Consider the following 24,454-nt stretch of genomic DNA (forward strand, 5'->3'; position numbering starts at 1 on the left):
TCCTTGAAATTCCCCTCGTTCTTTGGCATTGATCACAGTGAAGTACATGGTTATGCACATCTTTGAATATGGATGGCAAAAAAAAAAAACCAGCCTGAAGCATTCTAGCTACAGTCCTATCTCCACTATAATGGCCTCCATATGGTGAGTTGTGACAATGCCAAAGTATGCTCTGGGCTTCCTCCTTGGTTACACACCTTTGTAGCAAGCTGTCTGCCCCAATTTTGAACAGATATGGGTCGTCCCAGATGTAAAAGCGGACATCATGAAGGAACTTTTTTCGTTGATGCCAATTGAGATCCTGTGGAATGACCCCTATAACCTTATAATTGGCAATGTCTGCGAATCAGGGTCTTCCAGCTATCGCTAAGATACGTTCGTCTGGAAATTTTTCCTTTACTTTCCTTTCGTTCTTCGTCACCTCTTCATTTACTAACCAAGAAAGGTGGTCGGCTACCACATTCTCGGATCCTTTCTTGTCCTTGATGACGATATCAAACTCCTGGAGCAACAGAACCCATCTTATCAACCTTGGCTTTGAGTCTGCCTTGGTGAGAAGATGTCTGATGGCTGCATGATCTGTGAAGATAACAACCTTGGACCCTAACATATGGGATCGGAATTTTTCTAAGGCATAGACGATGGCCAACATTTCCTTCTCAGTAGTCGCATAATTCATCTGTGCATCATTCAGGACTTTGCTAGCATAATATATGGCATGAAATACTTTGTCTTGCCGCTGTCCAAGTACTGCACCCAAAGCATAGTCGCTGGCATCACACATAAGCTCGAACTGCTTGCTTCAGTCAGGTGCAACCATTATTGGGGCTGATAGCAGTTTCTCCTTCAATGTTTGAAAGTCTTCAAGGCATTCCCCATCAAACTTGAAGACGACATCCTTATTTAGCAAGTTGCTCAATGGCCTGGCTATCTTGGAGAAGTCCTTGATGGATCTTCTGTAGAAACCTACATGTCCAAGAAAGCTTATGATACTCTTGGCATTTATTGGTGGGGGTAATTTTTCAATGACGTCAATTTTTGCTTTATCCACCTCAATGCCTCGGGCTGAAATTTTATGGCCCAAAAATATCCCCTCTCGAACCATGAAGTGACACTTCTCCCAATTCAATACCAGATTGGTCTCGACACATCTCCGCAACACCATCTCTAGATTTGCCAAGCATCAATCAAAGGAAGGCCCGAAAACTGAGAAGTGGTCCATGAAGACTTCTATGCACTTCTCTATCATGTCAGCAAAGATGGCTAGCATGCACCTTTGGAAAGTGGCAGGTGCGTTACATAACCCAAATGACATCCTTCTATAGGCAAAGACACCAAAAGGGCATCTAAAAGTTATCTTCTCCTGGTCCTTGGGATCAACTGCAATCTAATTATATCCTGAGTACCCGTCCAAGAAACAATAGAAGGACTGTCCTGCTAACCGCTCCAGCATTTGATCCATGAAAGGCAAGGGAAAATGATCTTTCCTGGTTGCCTCATTAAGCTTTCAGTAGTCGATACACATCCTTCATCCGATGATAGTTCGAGTAGGGATCAAATCATTCTTCTCATTATGGATGACTATCGTACGTCCCTTCTTTGGCACCACCTGAACTGGACTCACCCAAGCACTATCAGAAATAGGGTAGATGAGTCCAGCCTCAAGTAGCTTGAGGACTTTCTTCCTCACTTCTTCCTTCATGGATGGATTGAGTCTTCTCTGTGGTTGCCTCACTGGTCTATACTCCTCCTCCATCATGATCCTATGCATGCAATAGGCAGGACTGATTCCTTTGAGATCTGAGATGTGCCACCCAATAGCCTCCTTGTGTTTCTTGAGAACTTCCATCAACCGTGCTTCTTCTTCTGCTGAGAGGTTGATGCTGATTACAACCGACTTTACTTCATTCTCCTCTAGAAAGGCATACTTCAGGTGCATGGGTAGGGTCTTCAACTCCAATTTTGGCTTTTCTGGAGGGCTGTCCTCCTTTAGGGCTTCAACAGTGTCTTCCCCTGCATGGATCTCTTTGAGTCGCTCCAAGTCTTCTAGATAGGCTTTCAGATCTTTTTCCTCCTAATTGGTCAGGCAATCAACTGCATTTATTAGAGCCTTGTCCAATGGTGAGTAAGTAGTCAGGTGTTGCATAGCATGGTCGGCCTCTTTCTCAACTGCCTTCATCTTGAAGCATGGCTTGTTATTGCTGGGATGTTTGATTGCTTCAAAAAGGTTGAAGGTGACCTTCTGACCATCCATGCTTAGCTCCAAGTTTTTGTTCCTCATGTCCACCACACATTTGGTGGTCAGAATGAATGTTCGCCCCGGAATCAGGGGGATTTCTTCATCTTCCTCAATGTCCATGATCACAAAGTCCATCGGAAAGGTGAAGTGGCGAACTTTGACCAAGACGTCTTCTACTACTCCAAATGGTTTGGTGATGGAGCGGTCTACCAGCTGGAGTGTCATCCTAATGGGGTCAATTTTTAGGTTTTCTATTCTCCTGCACATGGAAAGTGGGATTATATTGATACTTGCTCCTAAATCAATAAGAGCTTTACCTATAAATACATCCGCAATAGAACAGGGGATGGTGATGCTTCCTGGATCTTTGAACTTAGGAGGCAACTTTTGAATCACCACATTACAATTGCCTCCCACCACAATGGTCTTGCTGTTGATGTACTTTCCCTTCTTAGTGAGGAGGTCCTTTAAAAACTTTGAGTATAGCGACATTTGCTGTAGGGCCTCTCCAAAAGGGATAATAATCTCTAGCCTTTTGAATATGTCAAGGAACCGCTTGAAGTAGCATTCCTTGTCCTTCTTTGATGGCACCAGAGGGTACGGTGCCTCCTTTAGCACAGCTGGTGGTATCTCTCTCCTGGCTTCCCGGGCTAGTTGACTCTTGGTCTTCTATTTTGAGACCTTGTCCTTCTTCTCTTCCTCCTCAGCATCCTCTTCTTCCTCTTTGCTCGCATCCTGCAACACTTTGTCAGTTTCTTCATCCTCCTGCTTCTGGCTTCTGGTGACAACTGCCTTGCATTCTTCCTTAGGATTTTTCTCAGTGTTGGCCCCAAAGGTTCTAGTGGGCCTTTCAGCCATTTGTTTAGCTAATTGACCCATTTGAACCTCCAGATTTCTGATTGCTACATCGGTACTCTTTTGATGTGACTCGGTCCTCTGCATGAATTGTACCGGCAAGTCTTCCAGCTTAGTGGGTTTCTCCTGTCGACTCGGCTCTTGGCTCAGAGGCTGATGAGATGAACCTCCTTGGTTGAAATTATTCCCTGGATAAGATCTCCAACCTTGGCCCTGCGAAAAATTACCTCTCTGATAAAAGCTCGATGGTCCACCTTGATGGAATCCTTGACGATTCTAATTTCCCATGTAGTTGACCTCGTTAGCTGTGTCATTTTGAACCATGCATGAGCTTGACTAATAAGCACCTCCACAAATGTTGCATCCTCCATTGTGTATGACTGATGGAGGTTGCACTGCATGTAGTTGTTGAGGAAGATTACTCAGAGTTGTCGTGAGGGTCTCCAAGGTCTTGGCTTGAAGCTTATTTTGAGCCAACATAGCATCTTGAGAAGTGAGCTCAAGAAGGCTTTTCTTTGTAGGTATGTAGGCTCGATCACGGAGGATGGTGTGATCACTGGCTGCCATATTCTTTATTAGCTCCATGGCTTCTTCTAGGGTTTTCAACTTGATCTTCCCACCGGTTGAGGCATCGAGGAGCTGCTTGGACTGGGGTCGCAAGCCATCAATGAAGATGTTAAGCTGAATTAGCTCACTGAACCCATGTGTAGGAGTCTTTCGGAGTAACCCATGGAAGCGGTCAAAAGCTTCACTTAGTGATTCGTCAGGGTGTTGATGGAAGGATGAAATTTCCACCTTACCCTCAGCAGTCTTAGACTCCGAAAAATATTTCTTCAGGAACTTCTCCACCACCTCGTCCCATGTCCTTAGGCTATTCCCCTTGAACGAGTGAAACCATCTTTTTGCTTCATCGGCCAAGGAGAAAGAGAATAAATTGAGGTAGATAACATCTTCTGGCGCTCCTACTATCTTCACTGTGTTACAGATCTCGATGTATGTGGTCAAATGTGTGTACAAATCTTCATTGGGCAGGCCATGGAACAAATTCCCTTGAATCAGCTGGATGAAGGAATGTGGGTATGAGATGTTGGCTGCCTACACATCTAGTCTGGCAATGCTGGTGAAGTATTGAGGTGTGGTGGAGCTAGAGTAATCCTCTAGTGTCATCCTCTGTGGATGGTCCTCTGCCATGATACGTCCAGAGAACAAATGTGGACTGGTCACAAAAAAAGGAGAGGGTAATTCGGATGATGAAAGTCCTCCCTTTTCCTGATTACTTTGCACCTCTAGTTGTTCCCTCTTTTTTCTTGCGGTGTTGTTCTTTTCTGCAAGTTGCTTCGATCTCTAGGTCCATGGGAACAAGTATTTCCCCTGCAATTGTACCTCGCATACAAGAAAAGAGAACACTACTGTGCATGTTATCAAAGAATTAAAGAAATAAAATAAAATAAATAGAAAAATCGCTTTCAGATTGGGATATGTAAACAACCAAGTACGAAGGACAAAGTCCCCGGCAACGATGCCAAAAACTTGTTAATAGATTGACAAGTGTACCAATTTTATCACAAGTAGTAAAGATTAAAATGGAAGACCGAGTGTCGAGTCCCCAGGGACTTTGTTGTACTTGCGTTGGTAAATATCCAATTTATAAGCAATAGAAGAAGTATAAGAATAAAGAAATTATAAGTGTAAAATTTGAGAGTAAAAAGGACAAAAGAAAAAGATAACAAGAAAATTAAACAATAGCTTAAATGCAAATGATGAGTTCAGAATGTGATAATGTTGGGGTCTAGCATGCCTAACTACCTTTGATGCAATATTAATGGTTTTCTCTATTAAATGCTTTCCCAATTTCCACCCACATCTACTAGTATGCTCAACCTGGATCCCTCACGATGAAGAACCTAATTTATGTATTCTCTCTCCCAAATCCCTTTGCAAATATGAGATGATAAATAACATTAAGTATAAAGATGTATGAAGAGGCACAACAAAGTTATTTTATCCCTAGAAATGTAATGTTGAGATGCCATTTTCCAGTTCTTTAGACATTATCATTTCCCAATGAATAACCCCTAAAATCAGATGCATGGATGGCCAAACCACACAATAACAATGAAGAGCAGGAAATAACAATAGAGATTGGAATTGCATTAACAGATAAGAATAGCTGTTACATTACAAGGGGTTTTGGCTGCTAGGCTCCAACTAAAAGGGTTTAGCCTCTCATAGTCATGAGAGGCTTTTACATTGCAGAGGCTAATAGAAGAAGGGGATGGATAACTAGTAATAAGAAAAAGGGGAATGGCTAAAGAAAGAGGGTTTCCCCTAAGGGAGAGGCTCAAACTTTGGATTTCTACACTAGAGAGTTCTGAGACTCAGTGTGTCTTTTCCTTTAGTTTCTTACTCCTTTTATAGGCCTGAGGTAGCTTACTTTTCAAACTGACTTTGCGCTTAGCGCACCTCTGCGCGATAAGCGCGCACTGGGCTTCTCCTCGTGGGCCTTCTCGCGCTGAGCCGGATCTGCGTGCTGAGCGAGAATTACGCGCTGAGCGAGACATCACGCTAAGCTTGGAACTACTCGTTAAGCGAGTGCTGCGCGCTGAGCCAGCTGTCCAATTCTTCTTCACTTCTTTTTCTTCCACATTGTTTTCGTCTAATTCCCTCTAAAACACTTCAATTCTTATTCTTTTGACTTCTGCTAATCAAAAATAGCAAAGATGTTAATTTCTTCATTATTCCATTAAAAATAATAATAAAATAAAGAAATTACATCTACTTATTAATCCAAATTGACTATCAGATTAGTTTATATTTCGCAGTTATCAGGTAGCCATGGTAACAATAATAATAACATTAGAACATGATGCTCAAATGCCATTTTTTAAAAGATATGGAAGAAATTGCATAGGACACATTTAAAAAAATTAAAATTTAAAAATCAAAACTATTTTGTTTTTTTAGTAATTGAGCTAAAATTATTTTAGTTTAACACATTTTATTTTAAAAGTGCTTAAAAGAATAAAAACTTGCAACCATGTCAAAGAAGCCAATGACATTCTTACTTTGAGAAATTGATTAAGCAAATAAAAAATTGATTGAATTAATGACGTGAGAAGGATAATTATCTATTTATGGAAATAATTTGACTAATAATAAAGAAAAAACTCTCCTGCTTGTTACCATATTTAAAAAATAATAATTTAAATATATTAATAATGACACTATTATTTCATTATAAATTATCATGTATGATTTTTTAATAAAAATTACTTTACTTATAACAAATTTTAATTAATTGACAATATCAAAATTTCAAATTCAAAGTACATGAAAATTAAGTCCTTCTTAAAAACAAAAAAATGTTTTGACAAATGATTTTTTAACTTAAAAAACATTACTATAGATGCACTTAAATGTTTTAATTTTATATACATTAAAAAAATTAAGTACAAGTGTGTGTGTGAAAGTATTTTAAAAATTGATAGAATCTTCTATATTATTTATCATCTATTTTTACTCATATTTCTTATCTCTTTCCTTATTTTTTCTTTATTTTTCATCAATCAAATACCTTTATTTTTTACTTTATTCCTCGCCTATTTTTATTCTTCTTTTTATTTTTATCTACTTTATTTCTTTTCTCTCTACCAAACCGGGCATAATATTGTTATTACTTGTGTACATGTGTTTGGAGACTCAATATTTATAGAGTCGTTGAGAGTCTAAGTTAGTGAAAAAGTTAGTTATGTCATGTATTAAATTATACATATAGTCTGAGTTTTGCTTTATATCAAATTTTATTTGTGCCTTTCATATTGAGCTCGATTTCTTTGTTCTAGTTGGGTTACGGTTAAACAATTGCCTCAAAGTTGGTATTCTTTAAGAAAGCAATGTTGATTTAAGAGTGTATAAACGAATATCCTTCCCAAAAAACATATAAATTGTGAGTTGAGATAAGTGAGAGGTAAACTAAATTAAATCGTCAGTTTTTTATTTATTTTATTTTTAGTCTTCAATCTAAATTTAAATCCTATTATGTCTAAATTTTTCCTGATCCACACTTTCATTTATACTTTTCTTCATTTTTTAAAGTATTATATTTTTATATTTTTTCTTATTTATTTTTATATTTTTAAATTATTTAGATGAATTAACCCACCAACTTATCACAAACACGGTGAGGTGTGGTCAACGGATATGTGGTCAACGTGCTCCATTCCGTTAACTGGTTAAAGATGTATCTAAACAAACTTACCTAATTTGCCATCACTACCATAAAATTGTTATAATTAATCTTTAATTCATGTTCACGCACAGCCATAATTAGTTGATTATTATTTTTAAAAGAGTTAAATATATTTTTAATTTTTTAAATTTAGATATATTTTTTTAGTCTTTCATTTTTTTATTAGTACCTCAATTTTTGAAAGACTATTTTTAATCCCTCCCATTTTTTTATTTATTAAAAGTAGCTTTTCAAAGAAACTAGTAAAAATATTTTTAATGACTAATAAAAAAAATTACCAAAATTTAAACGATTAAAAAATTATTTAAAACTGTTTTAGAATATTAGAGATATTAGCCATCAGTTATGAATTTATTAAAAAAAATCACTAATGAACTGCATTTATCATACAAAATCTAAACAAATCAAAAAATGATATTGTGTTTAGTATTTAGGATTTTTTAGTATAATTTTTTTTATATTAAAGTAAATTACACGTATCTTTCCTTGAATTTAAAAAAATTACACATATTTCTTATTTTTTTAAAAATTTACACATATCTTTCCTAATATTTAAGAAAATTATATGTGTCTCTCTTATGTTTATAAAATTTATACAAAAATTTTAATGTTGTTTAAACATTTAACCATAATAAGGTATTAGGCTAACAATTTTGATTAAAAAGCTTAAATATATTTTTATCTTCATAAATATCAAAATATTTGAAATTCGTCATTGTAAATTTTTTTATCTATTTTTCATCCTTACAAAATTTAAATCTATTTTTTTTCTTGAAGTTACCTTTGTAAACTTAAGTGTATGTTATTGTAGATAGTGTTAGTTTTTCCAATTTTTTTTACATCATTGATATGTATAACGAATGTAGAAAATTTTCAAACCTACTTATGTGTTATTGTAAAAAGTGTTAGATTTTTTTAACTTTTTTACATCGATTATATATATATATATAACCAATGAGTTATAAAACGATTTTAAAAAGTTAAAAAATTGATATTTTCTGCAACAACATATACATATTCTCTGTACCAAAAATAATAATTTTAAATTTTGTGAGGACAAAATATATACAAAATTTGTTCAGTGACAAATTTTTAAATAGGAGAGAGATGTGTAATTTTCTTAAATCTCATAAGAAATAAATGTAAGTTTTACCAAAAAAAGAAAAATATGTATAATTTATTTAAACTTCAAGAGACACATATATAATTTTCTCTTTATATTATTATCCAATCATAAATTATTATTAATATAATTTTTAAAATATTTATTATAAAATTTAATAAATTTATCATCATACTTAATAATTTATAATAATTCAATAACAATATAAAATAATTTTATACTATCAAAATATCACAATTGAACTCAAATAATAATAAAAATAAAATAAACAAAAGGAAAAATATCTCCAAAGCAAATAGATTAAATAATTATCCAAGCTATAGCGTTTTTTCCATCTTTCAAAGTTACAAATAGAGAAGATCTGATTTTCTAATTATCTTATATCTATTTTGCTTACTGTATTATTCTTATTAATTATTAATCCGGATAATACCGAATTTCAAGCACGAGAACTCGACGAGTGTTGAATGTTGAGCATTCGTGTCAACGGACGCCAAATACAATTCCAATGTGGCAGAATGTTAGTAAAAAAAAATTAAAATAACACGGGAAATATATTATTACGAAAATTTAATTTAAATACACAAACGCATTGTATATATATAAAAAATATCATACTGTTGTCCCCTTAGATATTATCGTATACAATAACTTTATTAATATTTATAAAAACTATTTAAAAAATTATAGTTAGTACATTTTTTAATTAGTTATAATAGATAAAATTTTAAACAAATATTCAATACACTGATAGTGTACAGAATCTTATAATCATTTTCGAATATAGTATATTAATTATTATTATTACTTTTATCATAATTATCTTAAAATTATACAAAATAATTATTTTTTGATTGGTTGGTTGCGGATATAAATTAAACTCTAAATTTTTTATATTATGCTTAATTTTTTTTTTATGTTTCCAATTTTTCATAAATAATTTTTTACATCATATAGTAATTCTTTATCCTCATCATATTGTATAATATTATTTTATTAAAAAATTTATAATAAGAAGAAGATGAAGAGCAAGTTATTAATTTTTGATGTGCTTGTCTTTCTTCCCTCCAATCATTTTCCTCTGTGTCTTGTTTTTCTTTTCTCTCTCTAATTTTCCGGGAAAATTTCTCTCACTCTTGCTCTCTGGTTTCCCGGCGTCAGAGGAGGAAGCAGAAGAGTAGAAGGAAGACATTTCTCTGCTTCTACGGAAACTCTTCCCTTCACTTCCTTCCCTTTCTCTTCTCAATTTCCGTGATCATCACAATTTTCTTCACTCCTCAGTTTCTATCCTCCATGAATTCCCTCTAGCCCCTCCTCTCCTTCCTTCTCTTCCTCAAGGTACTCTTCTTCTTCTTCTTCTTGTTCTTTTTTTTTTTTGCCTTTTTTTGTTAGTTTAATTCTCTATTTTTATGAATTCATGCTTTTCAATTATGCGGGGTGTGTCAAAATTTGTTTTTTTTTTTCTTTGAAATTTTGGTTTTTTAGCACTTGATCGGGTTAACTGGCAGGTGGGTCTTCGTTGTTTTGGTGCATAAGCTTGAGCTGTTGATGAATTATGAGGAACTGTGATCTTTGATGTGGGGGCTTGTTGGTGGTGGTGCTGTGTAATAATCTAAGAGTAACTGTGTATGTGTGTTTTAAATTTTACTTTGTGGGTTTTGGTGAAGTTGATTAATTTTCTCGGTTATGTTTTGGGTTTTGGGTGATTTTTTGTTTGGACCTTGAGTTGACCCTGTAATCTTCCTTACGCTGTTGTGAAATGTATCAGCTACTGAGTGTTCTTTTGCTTGGTTTTATTTAATCTTTCCAATTTGTGTTTCTTATTGTTTAGGCTTGTGTTGTTATGGTTACTGTCTTGATATAATGTTATGAGAGAGTTTACTGTGGTTGTGCGTGCTTGGAACTTAGTTGACTTTAAGGACTTGTGCAGTTGGGAAATACTTTGGTTGCTAATTGTTCTATATTTGTTTTCTTTAAACTATGAAAAGTTGTAAACTTTCCTTCCTATGATAGAATAAGATTGTGCTTTTGTGCGTACATAATATAGACAATCTGTTTGGATTCTGGTTAAGTTGAAACTTGAATTTTGCTAATCACCACTCCTATCTAATGTATGCCAATTCAATGTATGACTGGGAAGCTCCTTTCGTTAGTTAATATCGATTTCATTTTGCTGAACTTCATCCATCCAAATAAGATATAAAAGTTGTATTGAACTATTGATCAACACAATGTCATGTGTATAGTTGTTGGTTAATTCAACTTGCCAGATATTGATAATGGTTGTAACTGTTGCCCTAAATATTATACAAATAATTGCATCTTACTCCCCTCACTGTACTAACTACATGAGACAAAGTTAAGAAAGGTATAAAACTATAAGGAAACCATTGTCTGTCTTTGGTGAGATTAAACCGTGATGCATTCTTACTTGATTGTGAATGTTTTTCCATTTATGGTACATTGGTTCACAATAGGTTTATGATGTCTTCAAGTAATTGATATTAAGATATCTGACTTTCTCTGTTATCTCTTTTGTCATGTTTATTCTAAGAAAGTGACTGAAAATGGACAAGCATTCTGGGAATTCTTCATCAGCTCATGCTGCTGCAGGTACCTCCTCTTCATATGTAATACATAAATTCTTGTGTAGCAATTTTTCTTAATTAAATTAGTTTGTATGTTGTTTCTGTAGGTCCATCTGGGATTTCCCCACATAATGTTCCAAAAAAAGCGGGAAGCAGTGCATGGGGAATACCACGTGCCAGTGATGTGTTCCATGACTCAAGTGATGTTAGCTTGTTTTCTAGTTCACTGCCTGTTCTTCCACATGAAAAATGTAAGCTTAAGATGATGTTTCTGATAGAACAGATTGGAATCATTCATAATGTTTCTTTTGACATCCTTTTTTTTTCTCCTTTTATTGTTGATATGCAGTAGATTTGACTGATTCGGAAAATTATGGTCAACCAGTTGATGATAACTTGCTAACATTAGATAAAGTTCACAAAGAGGATGAGGGACACGATCCTTTTGATGACTTTGAAACCAATGCAATTGGAAACATGCTTCCTGATGATGAAGAGGACCTTTTAGCTGGCATTATGGATGATTTTGACCTCAGTAAATTGCCCAGTCAACTGGAGGATTTGGATGAAAATGATCTGTTTGTCAATGGAGGGGGATTTGAGATGGATTTTGAACCCCAAGAGAGCCTCAATATCAGTATGTCCAAGATAGGCATATCAGATGGAATTGCTTCAAATGGTATTGGTCAGTATGCAATCCCAAATGGTGTGGGAACAGTGGCTGGGGAGCATCCCTATGGAGAGCATCCATCAAGGACATTATTTGTTCGAAACATCAACAGTAATGTTGAGGACTCTGAATTACGAACACTATTTGAGGTATTGAACATTTGCCTAATGCTTCAATAATATTATATTTGTTTTTAAACATGGTATTTAATGTGTATGGTAATCATGCTTTTGCTTCTTAATGTGTATGGAATTGAAGTCTGATAATATTTGCATTTTTAAAGGAGGAAGCTATGGATAATACGTTGTGATTTCATTTTGGCTGGAAAATTGTTTTGAAAATTATATTTCCCAGATCATTATTAGTGTGAATGTCTCTGCCAAGATAAATTAATGTGTAAGTTGCAATTTCTGGTTAGGCACTGGGGGCACTACATGTTACATGGTTAGCCTAAATTCTAAAAAATAATATATTTTAAGATAATCTGCTAGCACATTTACTTCGACTGATAAAGAGGGAAATAATGCTTGATTATCATAAAATGAAACTAGAACATCAAGAAAGAGAATGGTGAGAATATAAAAATCTGAAAAGAACCATTACTTGCCATTTGACCTTTGCCAGTTAGTGACAGGAAACCACACAGATGTGCCTGGGTTCTGTAGGTGGGATCCAGTTGTCCCTTTATGCTCCTAGTATTCCCTCCCTTATCTCCACCTCCCAAAAATAAATTATAAGTCAAACTGGATAAAGAGGCATATGGTTTTGTACCCAAAAGATAAAGAGAGGTAGACGTTTATTTGGAGAGCCTTTATTTACCTTTTTGTACTTTAGTGGCTTTCTGAATACCTAGTAGAATTGGTGTGACAAAATTCTAGTTGGAGCTTAAATAGGGTATGCTTTAGTTATTCATTTCTTGTTTGTGTACGGCATGAAAAGCTCATTCTTCTCCCTTTATCTATTTTTGTTGTTGATTCTATTCTTTTTATTTGATAGCAATATGGGGATATCAGAACTTTATACACAGCATGCAAGCATAGGGGCTTTGTGATGATATCTTACTATGATATTCGAGCTGCTCGCACTGCCATGCGTGCTTTACAAAACAAGCCCTTGAGACGAAGAAAACTTGATATTCATTTTTCAATTCCTAAGGTTTGATTTTTTTTGGCATTACTCTGTGTTTGACTGTTTATCATTGATGTTGCCTTTCTTTTATTAATCTTTCTTCTGCTTGTTTCAGGATAACCCCTCAGAAAAAGATATTAATCAAGGAACCCTTGTAGTGTTCAATTTAGATCCATCAGTATCAAATGATGACCTTCGTCAAATATTTGGGGCTTATGGTGAGGTCAAAGAGGTAAAATATATATTAACATATCTGTTTATTTTAAATGTATTTTCTTTGGCACCACTTAATGTTTATCCAGTGCTTGGAGTATTTGTAAATTCTGTATTAAAATTGCAGATCAGGGAAACACCACATAAGAGACACCATAAATTTATTGAATTTTATGATGTTAGAGCAGCAGAGGCAGCTCTTAAAGCATTAAATCGAAGTGATATTGCTGGGAAACGCATAAAACTTGAACCCAGTCGCCCTGGTGGAGCACGTAGAAAGTAAGTTGGATTTTATCTTGTTTAGTATGGCATAAACATATTTCCTGTATAAATAATTTTTCTCCCTTGACCTGGTTTCTTAATTCTTTTCTAAATGGTATAGAAGTAAGGACATGCTTGAAATTTTTTACAATAGAGGTACGCCCAAGAATATCTATTATATACATTAATATTTATCCCTTGAGCAGATATTAAATAGTTACTTGTAAGAAGCTAATAAATTAGTTCAACTTACTTTCATGGAGAAAATTTCTGGGTGGTTGATCTGGAATGTAAAAGGTGATAATGTTGTTACTATCCATCTAATTCTTAAATCAGCTACTTGGATAAGAAGATCACTTGTTAGGTTTTAAAAGCAATACTGTGAAATCCTTTAAAAGTTTGCTATCCTAACGGAATCTTCCAAACATCTCATTTGTGTAAGTGAATTTCAGTTTCAATACATGTATTTAGTTCAGCTGTTCTATTTCCTATAACTTTCAGACCTTTCATGTTGTCATGCCACATTTTATGTTATCTGCACACTAAATGTAGTAATGTATTGGGGTTTAAATGCTAACTAGTTACTCTGTAGGGAGTATTTAAGCTTCTAAATCCTTGCAAATATAAAATTTGGATGCAGAAAGAAATAGATATTAAGAAATTACTCAAGGTATGTCTTTGTAATTTTGCACCAATCTATTGGTGGATGCCGTAGGTCTGTGCAATATTATTGCTTCTGTTGATCTTTTTCCTATCTTTCTTAGGAACTCTATCTGCATGCCTTGGGCTCCTTTTTTGTGACTGTACATTGTGCATGTAGTTCTTGATCAATTATTCTTTTTCCATTCTTGTAGACACTTGAAGGCTTTGGCCTTTTCTAGGTTTCATTTCTTGCGCTTTTTTTTTTCTCGTTCTTCGCATTATTTTTATTTGATATGGTTTCTTTCAGCTAATATTATGCTATATATCCTTATGCCACTGACAATGTTATTATCTATGTAATTAAACCTTTAAAAAACTAGTGACACATTTTCTCTTGTTAGCTTGATGCAACAACTGAGTCAAGAACTGGAACAAGATGAAGCTCGAACTTTTAGACATCAAGTAGTTTCACCTGTGGCCAATTCTCCTCCTGGTAAATCACTCTTAAATCCAATCTTCTTTCTCATACACAATTGTAGTTTATCATTTTAGAAAGGTATTCTCAATTACATGCTAAATTAGTTGGCAATTTTTTCTCAGGTAGCTGGGCACAATTTGGTAGTCCAGTTGAACAAAATCCATTAGCTTCTTTTAGCAAGTCCCCTGGTTTGGGCCCTGCCAGTCCCATTAATACCAACCATTTGTCTGGATTGGCTGCAATTCTTTCCCCACATGCAACAACCTCTACCAAGATTGCACCGATTGGCAAGGACCCTGGAAGGGCTGCAAATCAGATGTTTTCTAACTCTGGATCAACACAAGGAGCAGCTTTTCAGCATTCTATATCCTTTCCTGAGCAAAATGTAAAGGCAAGTCCTAGGCCTATATCTACTTTTGGTGAATCAAGTTCTAGTGCATCAAGTATTGGAACACTGTCCGGTCCTCAATTTCTTTGGGGAAGCCCAACTCCTTACTCTGAGCATTCAAACACTCCTGCCTGGTCTTCATCTTCGGTGGGGCTTCCATTTACATCTAGTGTCCAAAGGCAGGGTTTCCCATATACTAGTAATCACAGTCCTTTTCTTGGCTCCCACTCTCATCATCATGTTGGATCTGCTCCATCTGGCCTTCCGCTTGATAGGCATTTTAGCTACTTCCCTGAGTCACCTGAAGCTTCTCTCATGAGCCCGGTTGCATTTGGGAATTTAAATCACGGTGATGGGAATTTTATGATGAACAACATTAGTGCTCGTGCATCTGTAGGAGCCAGTGTTGGTCTTTCTGGAAATACCCCTGAAATTAGTTCACCCAATTTCAGAATGATGTCTCTGCCTAGACATGGTTCCTTGTTCCATGGAAATAGTTTGTATTCTGGACCTGGAGCAACTAACATTGAGGGATTAGCTGAACGTGGACGAAGTAGACGACCTGAAAATGGTGGGAACCAAATTGATAGTAAGAAGCTGTACCAGCTTGATCTTGACAAAATCGTCTGTGGTGAAGATACAAGGACTACTTTAATGATTAAAAACATTCCTAACAAGTAAGAATAACTAAACATCTATCCTAGTTGTGTGATCAAATCAATATACTAACAATTTAGTAAGGACTGTAATTGATGGATTTCCTGATGACTGAGCTGTTGTGATTGCTTTTAAGGTATACGTCGAAGATGCTGCTTGCTGCAATTGATGAGAATCACCAGGGTACTTATGACTTCCTCTACTTGCCAATTGACTTCAAGGTATTCACATCCTACATATCTTTTTAATTAGGATTGAGGGATTTCTCCTGCCATGATGACTTATTTCTTAATGCCTTGTTTTGCTTGCAGAATAAGTGTAATGTGGGTTATGCTTTTATCAATATGGTGTCTCCTTCACACATCATCGCCTTCTACAAGGTTTGAATTCTATATCTTTTCATGTCTGAGGTCTTCTGTTACTACTACATTTAAAAATTCCATGTGCATAGTTTGTGATATAAGGGCTTTCTTAATGTGATATTGTATCATAATTTACAAGGATAGATGTCTGTGTGGGATTATGTGATTTCCTTTCATTTTAAAGGTAAATATGAATATATGGTTGAAAGTATTTTATTGATAGTTTCTGGTAATTTGCAAGTATTAAACTTGTCCTGATCTGGAGAAGTATGATGTTAAGAAGTCTATCATGGAAATTTCTGTAGGCCTTTAATGGGAAAAAGTGGGAGAAGTTCAACAGTGAAAAGGTTGCTTCACTGGCATATGCACGGATACAAGGAAAGGCTGCGCTTGTGATGCATTTCCAGAATTCAAGCTTAATGAATGAGGACAAACGGTGCCGGCCAATTCTCTTTCATTCAGAGGGCCAAGATACTGGTGACCAGGTAGTATGATTGCAATCAGTAGCAAATAACAATTACAAGATTTCTGGGCAAACACATTGGTCCTGACCTTTAGATGTCATGCAAATCTTAAAAATGATAAGTGAATTTGAAATTGAATATGGTTTATACAGTTTTACCTTCAATTTTTAGTTACAGTAATTAATATGAAACATTAGACAAGGTCAAACATCAAAGTTGAATATAACTTTTGTTTCAGTGGTGGTTTGAGCTTAGCTAGCATAAAGTTGTGTTTTCCCCCTAGACTAAAATATCAAAATGTGCTTGTATGCTTGACATCAATGTTTCACAAATTTAACTGCAAGACTATAATATTAAGCTAACAAAGGCGAGGCAGATCTCAAGCTGGTTGGAGTCAACAAATTGTTCACCAAATTATTGGTTGTACATTGAACTTGAAGTACATGGGGTTAATTTTCATATTCTAGACTCTCTTTAGTAAGGGGTTTTATGTTGGAGGAGTGTGATTCAGAAAAAGCAAAAGTTGATGACTCCATATTATTGAAGTTTTGAGGTTGTGCATCCTACTAAGTTCCTATTGACATTATCAGAGTCTATACAATTTTCTTATCAATTTTGAAGTATCAAATTAGAGGTGAAAATCTACCTTAACTCTATATACCTCTTCACATGACTGACAGACCTGAGTGTTACAAACTTAAGCTGCACTAGTTGAGTACTGTATATAAAAAATTGCATCGATTATCTATTTCACCATTTGAGATTTGCTTGATTGTGATGTCACATTTGAGCTATCTGTTCACTTTTTAGTTGAAACATGAAACTGCAACTGCTGAATTGGTTGACTATACTTTTCTTATTTGCCACATTAATTGATCAAGTTATTCCTTTAATAACATAATTTCAACAGCTCATCTGATGATTTCTTTCTCTGCTTACCATCTAGGAACATTTTCTATCCAGCAATTTGAATATTTGCATTCGCCAACCAGATGGATCCTATTCAAGTGATTTGTTGGAGAGCCCAAAGGGCAATTTGGATCAGAAGCTAGAGAAAGATTAACCATTTATTAGACATATTGTTCCTAGCCCACAATAAATGGGTTCTAGGATTGCTAACTATTTGCATAGGTGATCCTAAGGTGTACAAAGCCAATTCATGAAAAAAGGAAAAAAAAAAGTTGTATAAAAATGAAGGGAGCAACCCAGTTATCAGCGGGTGGAGACTCCAAATATGTCAATAATCATAAAAGATGCAGAGAGCAGTTTGTTGATGTGTAGAGAAACAATTGTTTTACAACCAGTGGAAAAGAATAACTTGGAGTGTATTGCTGGATGGTTGGTTCCTAAAGCAGCATGCATGCCAGATTGTGCAGGATTGACTCTGTCTGGGATTTGTTATTTTTTTCTTCCTCTGTTGAGGCTGTTGTGGCCATTTGCGGATATGAAACTATTGTGTATATGGGGAAAAAAAATCAATTTATGGGGGAATGGTTTGTATAGAATGGGAACAAGGAACTATCCTGTTATTTATCAATGTTGTTTATCATGTAGCCAAAAAATGTGAATGTCTGTAAAGATGTGAAGTTGTGAACTGGTTTCTTGCCATTGTAGTTGTGATTTTAAATATTGGATGCACTGTAAAGCACTGTTTTATCAACCCCTATTTATAAATCTGAGTCTTACTCATTAATGTCTCATCATTTCTGCAAAGATAAGCATGTAAACATTTTTAGTTGGGCAAAGGTTTCTTTGGAGTTATCTGATGCAAACTGTTGCTGAGCAATTGAAAAAACAAATGATTTGAGCAAAGTAAGCTTGCAAGATTGTATCTTTTGATGGCTTCAAATTTTGATTTCTTTTGATAAGGAATTTCTGTTTGTTTAGCATGATTTCAGGAAGAAAGAGGTAGGTGAGAGAGAACTTTGAGAAAGAGTGAAGTTTTCTATTGTTTGGGAAAGCTGAGAAGTGCGGTGGCACTTACAAAAAAACTTCTCTGGAGTGCTGAGATTTTGTGGGAGAAAAGAAAAAAAGAAGCATGTGGAGCCCAATGAGAAAAATTAAAATGATATTTATCTTTGTTTTGGATTACGTAAAAAGGTTACAAGGGACAAATAAATCTTCACAACACTTTTTTCTCCTACTTTTCTACTGCTCTCAATTTAAACAATTTAAAAATCTATCCATTTTTGAGTTTTTTTTTCTTCTTTCTAATATTATTAACCATTATAATCATAAATAGGTTTTCAAAAATATTTTATATTCCTAAGAAATCAATATTTACTAGTGATTCTATTAATAAATAAATCTTTAAGAATGAAATAAAATTTATTTTTGATTGTAAGTCCTTTTTAGTTGAATAAGTAATTACAATTTTCAATTTAAGAGAATTGTCTAAGTATTGAGAAAAATAGTGATAATAATCTCTAATGATATTCATAGTAAAGGGTTTTATATTAATCTTTTCTCTAACAATTCTTATAATCACAATTTTCGTTAATAGTATTGTTTGATAGTAATAGTTTTCGATAATAATTAATCATGCAATCTCTTTTGAATTCGATAATAACAAGTAATGGGGATTGGATAAAAGTAGAGTTCGGAGAAGAAATGAAAATTGAAAAAAGATAAAGGTCAGAGCAATGCAAAAAAGTAAATGAAACAAAAAATCATTAAAAATGAGATAAATTCATACATTGTGACTTTCGAATTGAGTCATTTTTGAGTGCTTTGTTGTTGGTGTCTGAAGATTTGAGTGGTAGTGATTTGGTTCCACCAAAATGACTGTCAAAGGTCTTTGTTTATAAACTTCTACTACTAATAATTGAATTATAAATTTTTGACACATGTACAACAAGTTCCTAATTACTTAGATCTAACGCTCTATTCTTTCCTATGTATAATAATTTTGTCGAGAAATCATCTTTTATCAAAAATTTAAAAGAAACCACGTCACTTTAATCTTGTCAAAATTTTAGTCATCTAAATTTTAGTTGACTTGTAACTTAAGATTTTTCTCAAATAGAGATAACAAATAGTTTCTTAATCTTCATCATTCAAGCAAAGCATTTGAAGTTGATAGTGTTATTGGATTTACTGTATTACTTTATTTATTTGAAGCATCTGGTAATAAAAAAATTGAATTTTTTTCTTCTTCCTAAAGTGACTATTATTTCTCCAAAAACAATCACCTGTTCTGTGCTAGACTTTTTCTACGAAGGGAAAAACATTTTAAAGAGGGTTCAAGAGATGAGTATTTAAGACTAATAGGAAGAATCTTTACACTGGACAGAAACTAATATAAAGCTATACTTTTATTATCAAGTTCTCAAATCCATTAGTGACGAGTGAATATTTTTTTTTTGGAAAAAAATATCCATAATTAATGGAATGTTGAAAAACAATCAATGACATTGTTTAATTTGAAAAATTAATGACAAAAATATATGAAACTTGATCTAAGGTTTGTCAATCTAAATTAAAACACTAGAGGATCTTTGAAGAACTGCCATTTCTACAAAGATTCTTTAGTCGGACATATTTTCAAGCATGCGACAATGACTACAAATTCCGATGCTTGATGATGAGTAATGTTAAGGTAAGATTAGATGATTTGCATTCAAAGGTCTTGTACCAGAGTTGAGACTCAATCAGGTCACAGTCCAGTCCAGAACAAGACAAATTAAATTAGCAGGTTTCATGTGCTAAAAATTGTAGTTGAGTATCCCTTTTAACACAAAGTTCAATGCTTTCCCCTTGAATAATTTTTGCTTTCAAATTTGTAGAGCATTAGCAATAGACCCGGCTAGACTCAGCACTTCAAAAGGAGCTTTATTTGCTATAGCTTTGACAGTAAGAGGGCAAGAATCTGTGATCCAGAAGTAGGCAAATGCATTCTCCAAGGTGTCTGCAAGTTAAATCAAATGGCAACAACATTCACATGATGAAAATATAGGAATGTAGAAACTATAAAGTATGTGACATTAAGCAAAGACTAACCTTTTTTATGAGTGAATCGCTCCCATGATTGGTTAGGGAACACGCCATGGGTGACATAGGCACTCACCTTTGCTGCACCATTGGCTGCCAAAACTTTCTAGAGGAAGACAACAATAAAACGAGAGAAATGTTCAGTTGCATCACATCTAGGTGCAGAAACATGCATTGATTGATTGACGTGTGCAGACACATGCACAGAGATAAAGTGTTGCTTAGTTTAGGTATGCATACCCAACATCAATAATCAACAATAGTCTTATCTCACTCCATGAGGTAGGCTTCAAATAAACAATTTTCTTTTGATTGAATAAACATTTTTTATTTGCAAATTGAATAATTGACCTGACACTCAATCAGGGTGCCTCCAGATTGGACCAAATCATCAACAATGACTACATGATGACCAGAGACGTTGCCTTCCTTGAGCCGAACTATCCTCTTGTCACCTTCACGAACCTTAGTACATACAACCTGCCACAGTAAAAAATTCAGAAAACTATAAACAAATATAAGTACATATTAATAAAAGAGATACCTATAGGAGACCCACCAGTGAAAAATGATCAAACTGCTTGTGGAATCGCTTCCATGCACCGTCATCTGGAAATGCAATAACTACCTGAAAATAACAATCAGAAATTCAGGCGATAAAATATGAATATAGCAAGCACAGGAAATTTCCATGGAATATAACACATCCACTGTTTTAACATTACAAGTTGATCTACAGACAGAGAGTGTGACTGAAAAAATGCAGACTACTCACATTATCAGCGTCAGGAAGCTGACTCAGACGTTGCTTTAAGAGAGGAATACCGGTCTCAAACAAGGGCAAGACTTCATCTCCAAAATAAAACCTCTCCTGCAAAATTTTAAATCATATGTAAGAGTATAAAAATATTATAGTATTCTCTTACGACATCAAGTATATAAGGAAGCAGTGATAGGAGACATGGAATGATGTAGCGATGTTGCAAAAACTCAAAAGGTTTTGTTAGGGGGTGAGGAAGTTAGTAAAGACAGTTAGGACTTAGGATATTGATTAGTTAGTTAAGGGGGGCAGTATGTATGGGGAAAGGACTCTTCAGTCTTGTATCATTTGAGCATTGAGCTTTGCTCTTTGTGAAAGGAGAAATCCTTTGTCAAGGGAAACCCTTGGAGGAGAGATCTCTCTTCTATTTTTCTGTTCTTTCCAATCAATTCAATAAAATCCATGACGTGTTAAAAATTTTGAGAATCCATTCTAATTTTTTTACCCATTTCTATTCTTTGTTCCTAACAGGTTTTTACCAAGAATCCATGATGTGCTAAAAATTTTGAGAATGTTAAAAGAGAAAAACACAAGTTTTATTACATTGTTGCATAGCTTAAGCAAGTTGAAGTAAATGAGCAACAATTGAATAAGTTGTTCAAACAAGTAAAAGTGAAACATGTATCATTCATTCATATGCCTTTAAAATTGACTATCAAAGGAGCAGAGCATAGAGTTGATATTAAGCTAAATGATCGATGGTCATCTGATGTGAGCATCGATAAAGCAGAAACACTATTCATAATTTCACACGTTCCACTTTGTGCACCCATCTTAGCCACGTATTCTGTTGCATGGCACCTTCACTCATTCTTTTGAGATTTCATCTACTTCAATGAAGAAAAGTTCTTTTAAAGACAACAATAAAGAAGTGCAATGTAAAGTGTAAACAAACACCCATCATGCATAACCAAAGCAAAGGACTATACAAAAAAATTCCCATTAACAATAAGACTAGAGTATATTGAGTAGCAACTCATAAGGACCTTAAATTATACATAACAAAAGCAATACATAGTACTTCCTTCCAATGCATTGAATAGTCAAACCTGCAAGGCATGAATGTCATATATGACTAAACTAGTTGGGCCACCTCTAGAAATTGGAATATTTGACAACATCCTAGCAAGGGTGAAGGCAGTTGCTACATCTCCTTCTTCCTCCATTCGCTCAAAGGATCCAGTGGGAAAGAAAGGCAATACCAATGTGAAGGAAGCAACAAATAAACGAGGGAGTGCATATATGACAGAAAGTTGTTCAAAGACATGTGCAGGGGAGCTGAAAGATGCCAAGAAAGCAACATGTTGACCTCGGAGTTCTTCTGCATTATTTATATATATATTTGGAAATCCATCAGCAAATGACCTGAATAAGCATAAAACTAATCAGTTTTTACAATTTTTATCATAAAAAGGAAACTATGATCATCTTGCAGTTTGCTTGTAATAATGTTTAAATGTTGAACTGGTAAAATGAGGTTTGAGGAATCAGGATCCCCAAACATCCAAGGATATGAAGCACACACACAAAAAATTAAATATAGAACAAAAAAGAAGTAATGGTATAACTAAATATCATCACAGCATAAGTTTGCTAAGCAAATTAAGTCATGAAAAAGCATCAAAACATAAGCACACAACCAGATGATGACAATATAATTGCTTCTGAGCATATCCTAAGATAATCTAAACTAGGACTCTTTGATATCAGCTCAGTCCTCTTTGATATCCATTTCTTAGGAGCATGAATCTTTGGAAATCAGCTTTTTCTTGCTTGTTCCAAAGTACAGGTTCTCATCTCTCAAGGTCCAGGTACTTTAGCAAAATCCACCCTTGCCAAAGTGTCATCACTAAAGGCATATCATAGTATAGTCTGTATTGTGAAGTCATAAAAGTTTTAAGTGCTTGATTTGCTGAAAGCTTGGTCATGCAAATTTTATTTCAATTTGCTTGCAGTTCTTGGTGCATGAAGTTAAGAACAAATGAAACTAGAATAGCATGTTTCTTCTACGATGCCAAAGTAAGCTATAAAGTCCGCACAACAAAAAACCCAATTATAAACTTGCATGCTGAAAAACAGTCCAATTGCTCTCACAACCAGTTGCACCATCACAGTAACAACTTAGTAAGTAGCAGATAGAAGGTAGAGGATACAACACACTCCAGTTCCTTTCCAATTCCTCTCACAATTATTTGGGACATTCATTTAATGACTCCTCAAAATCCAAATAGAGATTTGTCCTAGACCCTGTCCTTTAATTCAAACATTCAACATTCTCTTAACAGAATTTCGACTGAAAGCCAATCTAAACACGGAGTTTAAAGTTAACATAACATCACAAAGTCATCCAATCCAAGTTGGCAAAAGCAAAACCCCACATAAGACCCTCCCAAGAAACAATCTTTCACTAAACCCGTAGCATAAAAAAGCCTCAACTTTGAACAACATTCAACAATAAAACATAACATAATCTTAAAAGAAACCCAGAATTGACAAACTGCAGAGAGACACTAACAAGAAAGAAGAACAAGTCAAACACACAACACAGGGCAAGTCATTGAATTCCACAAATTGAAGTGATTATGATCACACACACACACACAGACACACACACACACACACACACACATATATATATATATATATATATATATAAAGAGAGAGAGAGAGAGAGAGAGAGAGAGAGAGAGAGAGAGAGAGAGAGACCTCCATTTGATATTCTGGAGAATGATGTTGGGTGATTGAAGAGCAACGTTGTGGGCAAGGTCCTCGCAGTCAAGGGAGTAGAAGAGGTTCACTTGCTTATTGGGAGACTTCACCATTGCCATTGCTCTTTTTCTCTCTAACAAAAGCAATCAAGAGGGTAGAGACTAAGCAGAAAGAGAATTTAGAGGAACAAAACAAAAGGGCTTATGGAGTTTGGTGTGCCCGAGAAAGACGGGAGTGGGTCGGGTGGGTCTGTGTTGGTCACTGGTCAGATAGCAACATTGGTCAAATGCTCTTTTGTAGAAGAGAAATGCTATATCCTCTAAACCAATAAAAAATGGACACATGTCAAATAGTTTTACCCCACTTCTCGCATGACCAGGCAAGTGTGGGTATATGGACCCGAGCCTAGGCATGGCAACGGGCCCAAACCCGTGGGACCTGCTCCGGACCCACCCCGATTTTGATGGGAAAAATCCAAATTGACCGAGATCAGGGTCGGGGTCGGGTTTTTTCCGATAGCCAAATTAGGGTTCGGGTCGGGGATGAGATTCTCAATACCCGCTCCGAACCCGTATCCGAACCCGCCCTGCTAATTATTAATATATATAACGCATTGAA

General features: G+C 35.0%; 2 protein-coding genes across 4 annotated transcripts; one reads left to right on the plus strand and one right to left on the minus strand.

The window, feature by feature from the left end:
• Positions 1-9,523: 9,523 nt before the first annotated feature.
• LOC114394408 (protein MEI2-like 2) lies at positions 9,524-18,014 on the plus strand. 3 transcript variants are annotated; one of them, XM_028355980.1, is made up of 14 exons: positions 9,524-9,804; positions 9,975-10,092; positions 11,025-11,079; positions 11,162-11,305; positions 11,404-11,873; positions 12,721-12,879; positions 12,968-13,084; positions 13,193-13,344; positions 14,370-14,461; positions 14,569-15,511; positions 15,628-15,712; positions 15,803-15,871; positions 16,159-16,338; positions 17,264-18,014. In XM_028355980.1, the coding sequence occupies exons 3-14, from the start codon at positions 11,034-11,036 to the stop codon at positions 17,378-17,380; spliced, it is 2,574 nt and encodes an 857-aa protein (XP_028211781.1). In that variant the 5' UTR covers positions 9,524-9,804; positions 9,975-10,092; positions 11,025-11,033; the 3' UTR covers positions 17,381-18,014. The 3 variants fall into 3 exon arrangements, with proteins under 3 accessions (XP_028211781.1, XP_028211780.1, XP_028211779.1); XM_028355979.1 differs by lacking the exon at positions 9,975-10,092 and having other exon boundaries at positions 11,021-11,079; XM_028355978.1 differs by lacking the exon at positions 9,975-10,092.
• A 1,795-nt stretch (positions 18,015-19,809) lies between these two features.
• Positions 19,810-24,100, minus strand: LOC114394734 (ribose-phosphate pyrophosphokinase 4-like). Its single transcript, XM_028356412.1, has 7 exons — positions 23,834-24,100; positions 22,177-22,492; positions 21,083-21,178; positions 20,867-20,935; positions 20,659-20,787; positions 20,317-20,413; positions 19,810-20,224 (listed from the first exon to the last, which is right to left on the minus strand). The coding sequence occupies exons 1-7, from the start codon at positions 23,953-23,955 to the stop codon at positions 20,091-20,093; spliced, it is 963 nt and encodes a 320-aa protein (XP_028212213.1). The 5' UTR covers positions 23,956-24,100; the 3' UTR covers positions 19,810-20,090.
• Between the last annotated feature and the right edge of the window lie 354 nt (positions 24,101-24,454).

The sequence above is a fragment of the Glycine soja genome, chromosome 18, assembly GCF_004193775.1.
Source record: "Glycine soja cultivar W05 chromosome 18, ASM419377v2, whole genome shotgun sequence".
Lineage (NCBI taxonomy): Eukaryota > Viridiplantae > Streptophyta > Magnoliopsida > Fabales > Fabaceae > Glycine > Glycine soja.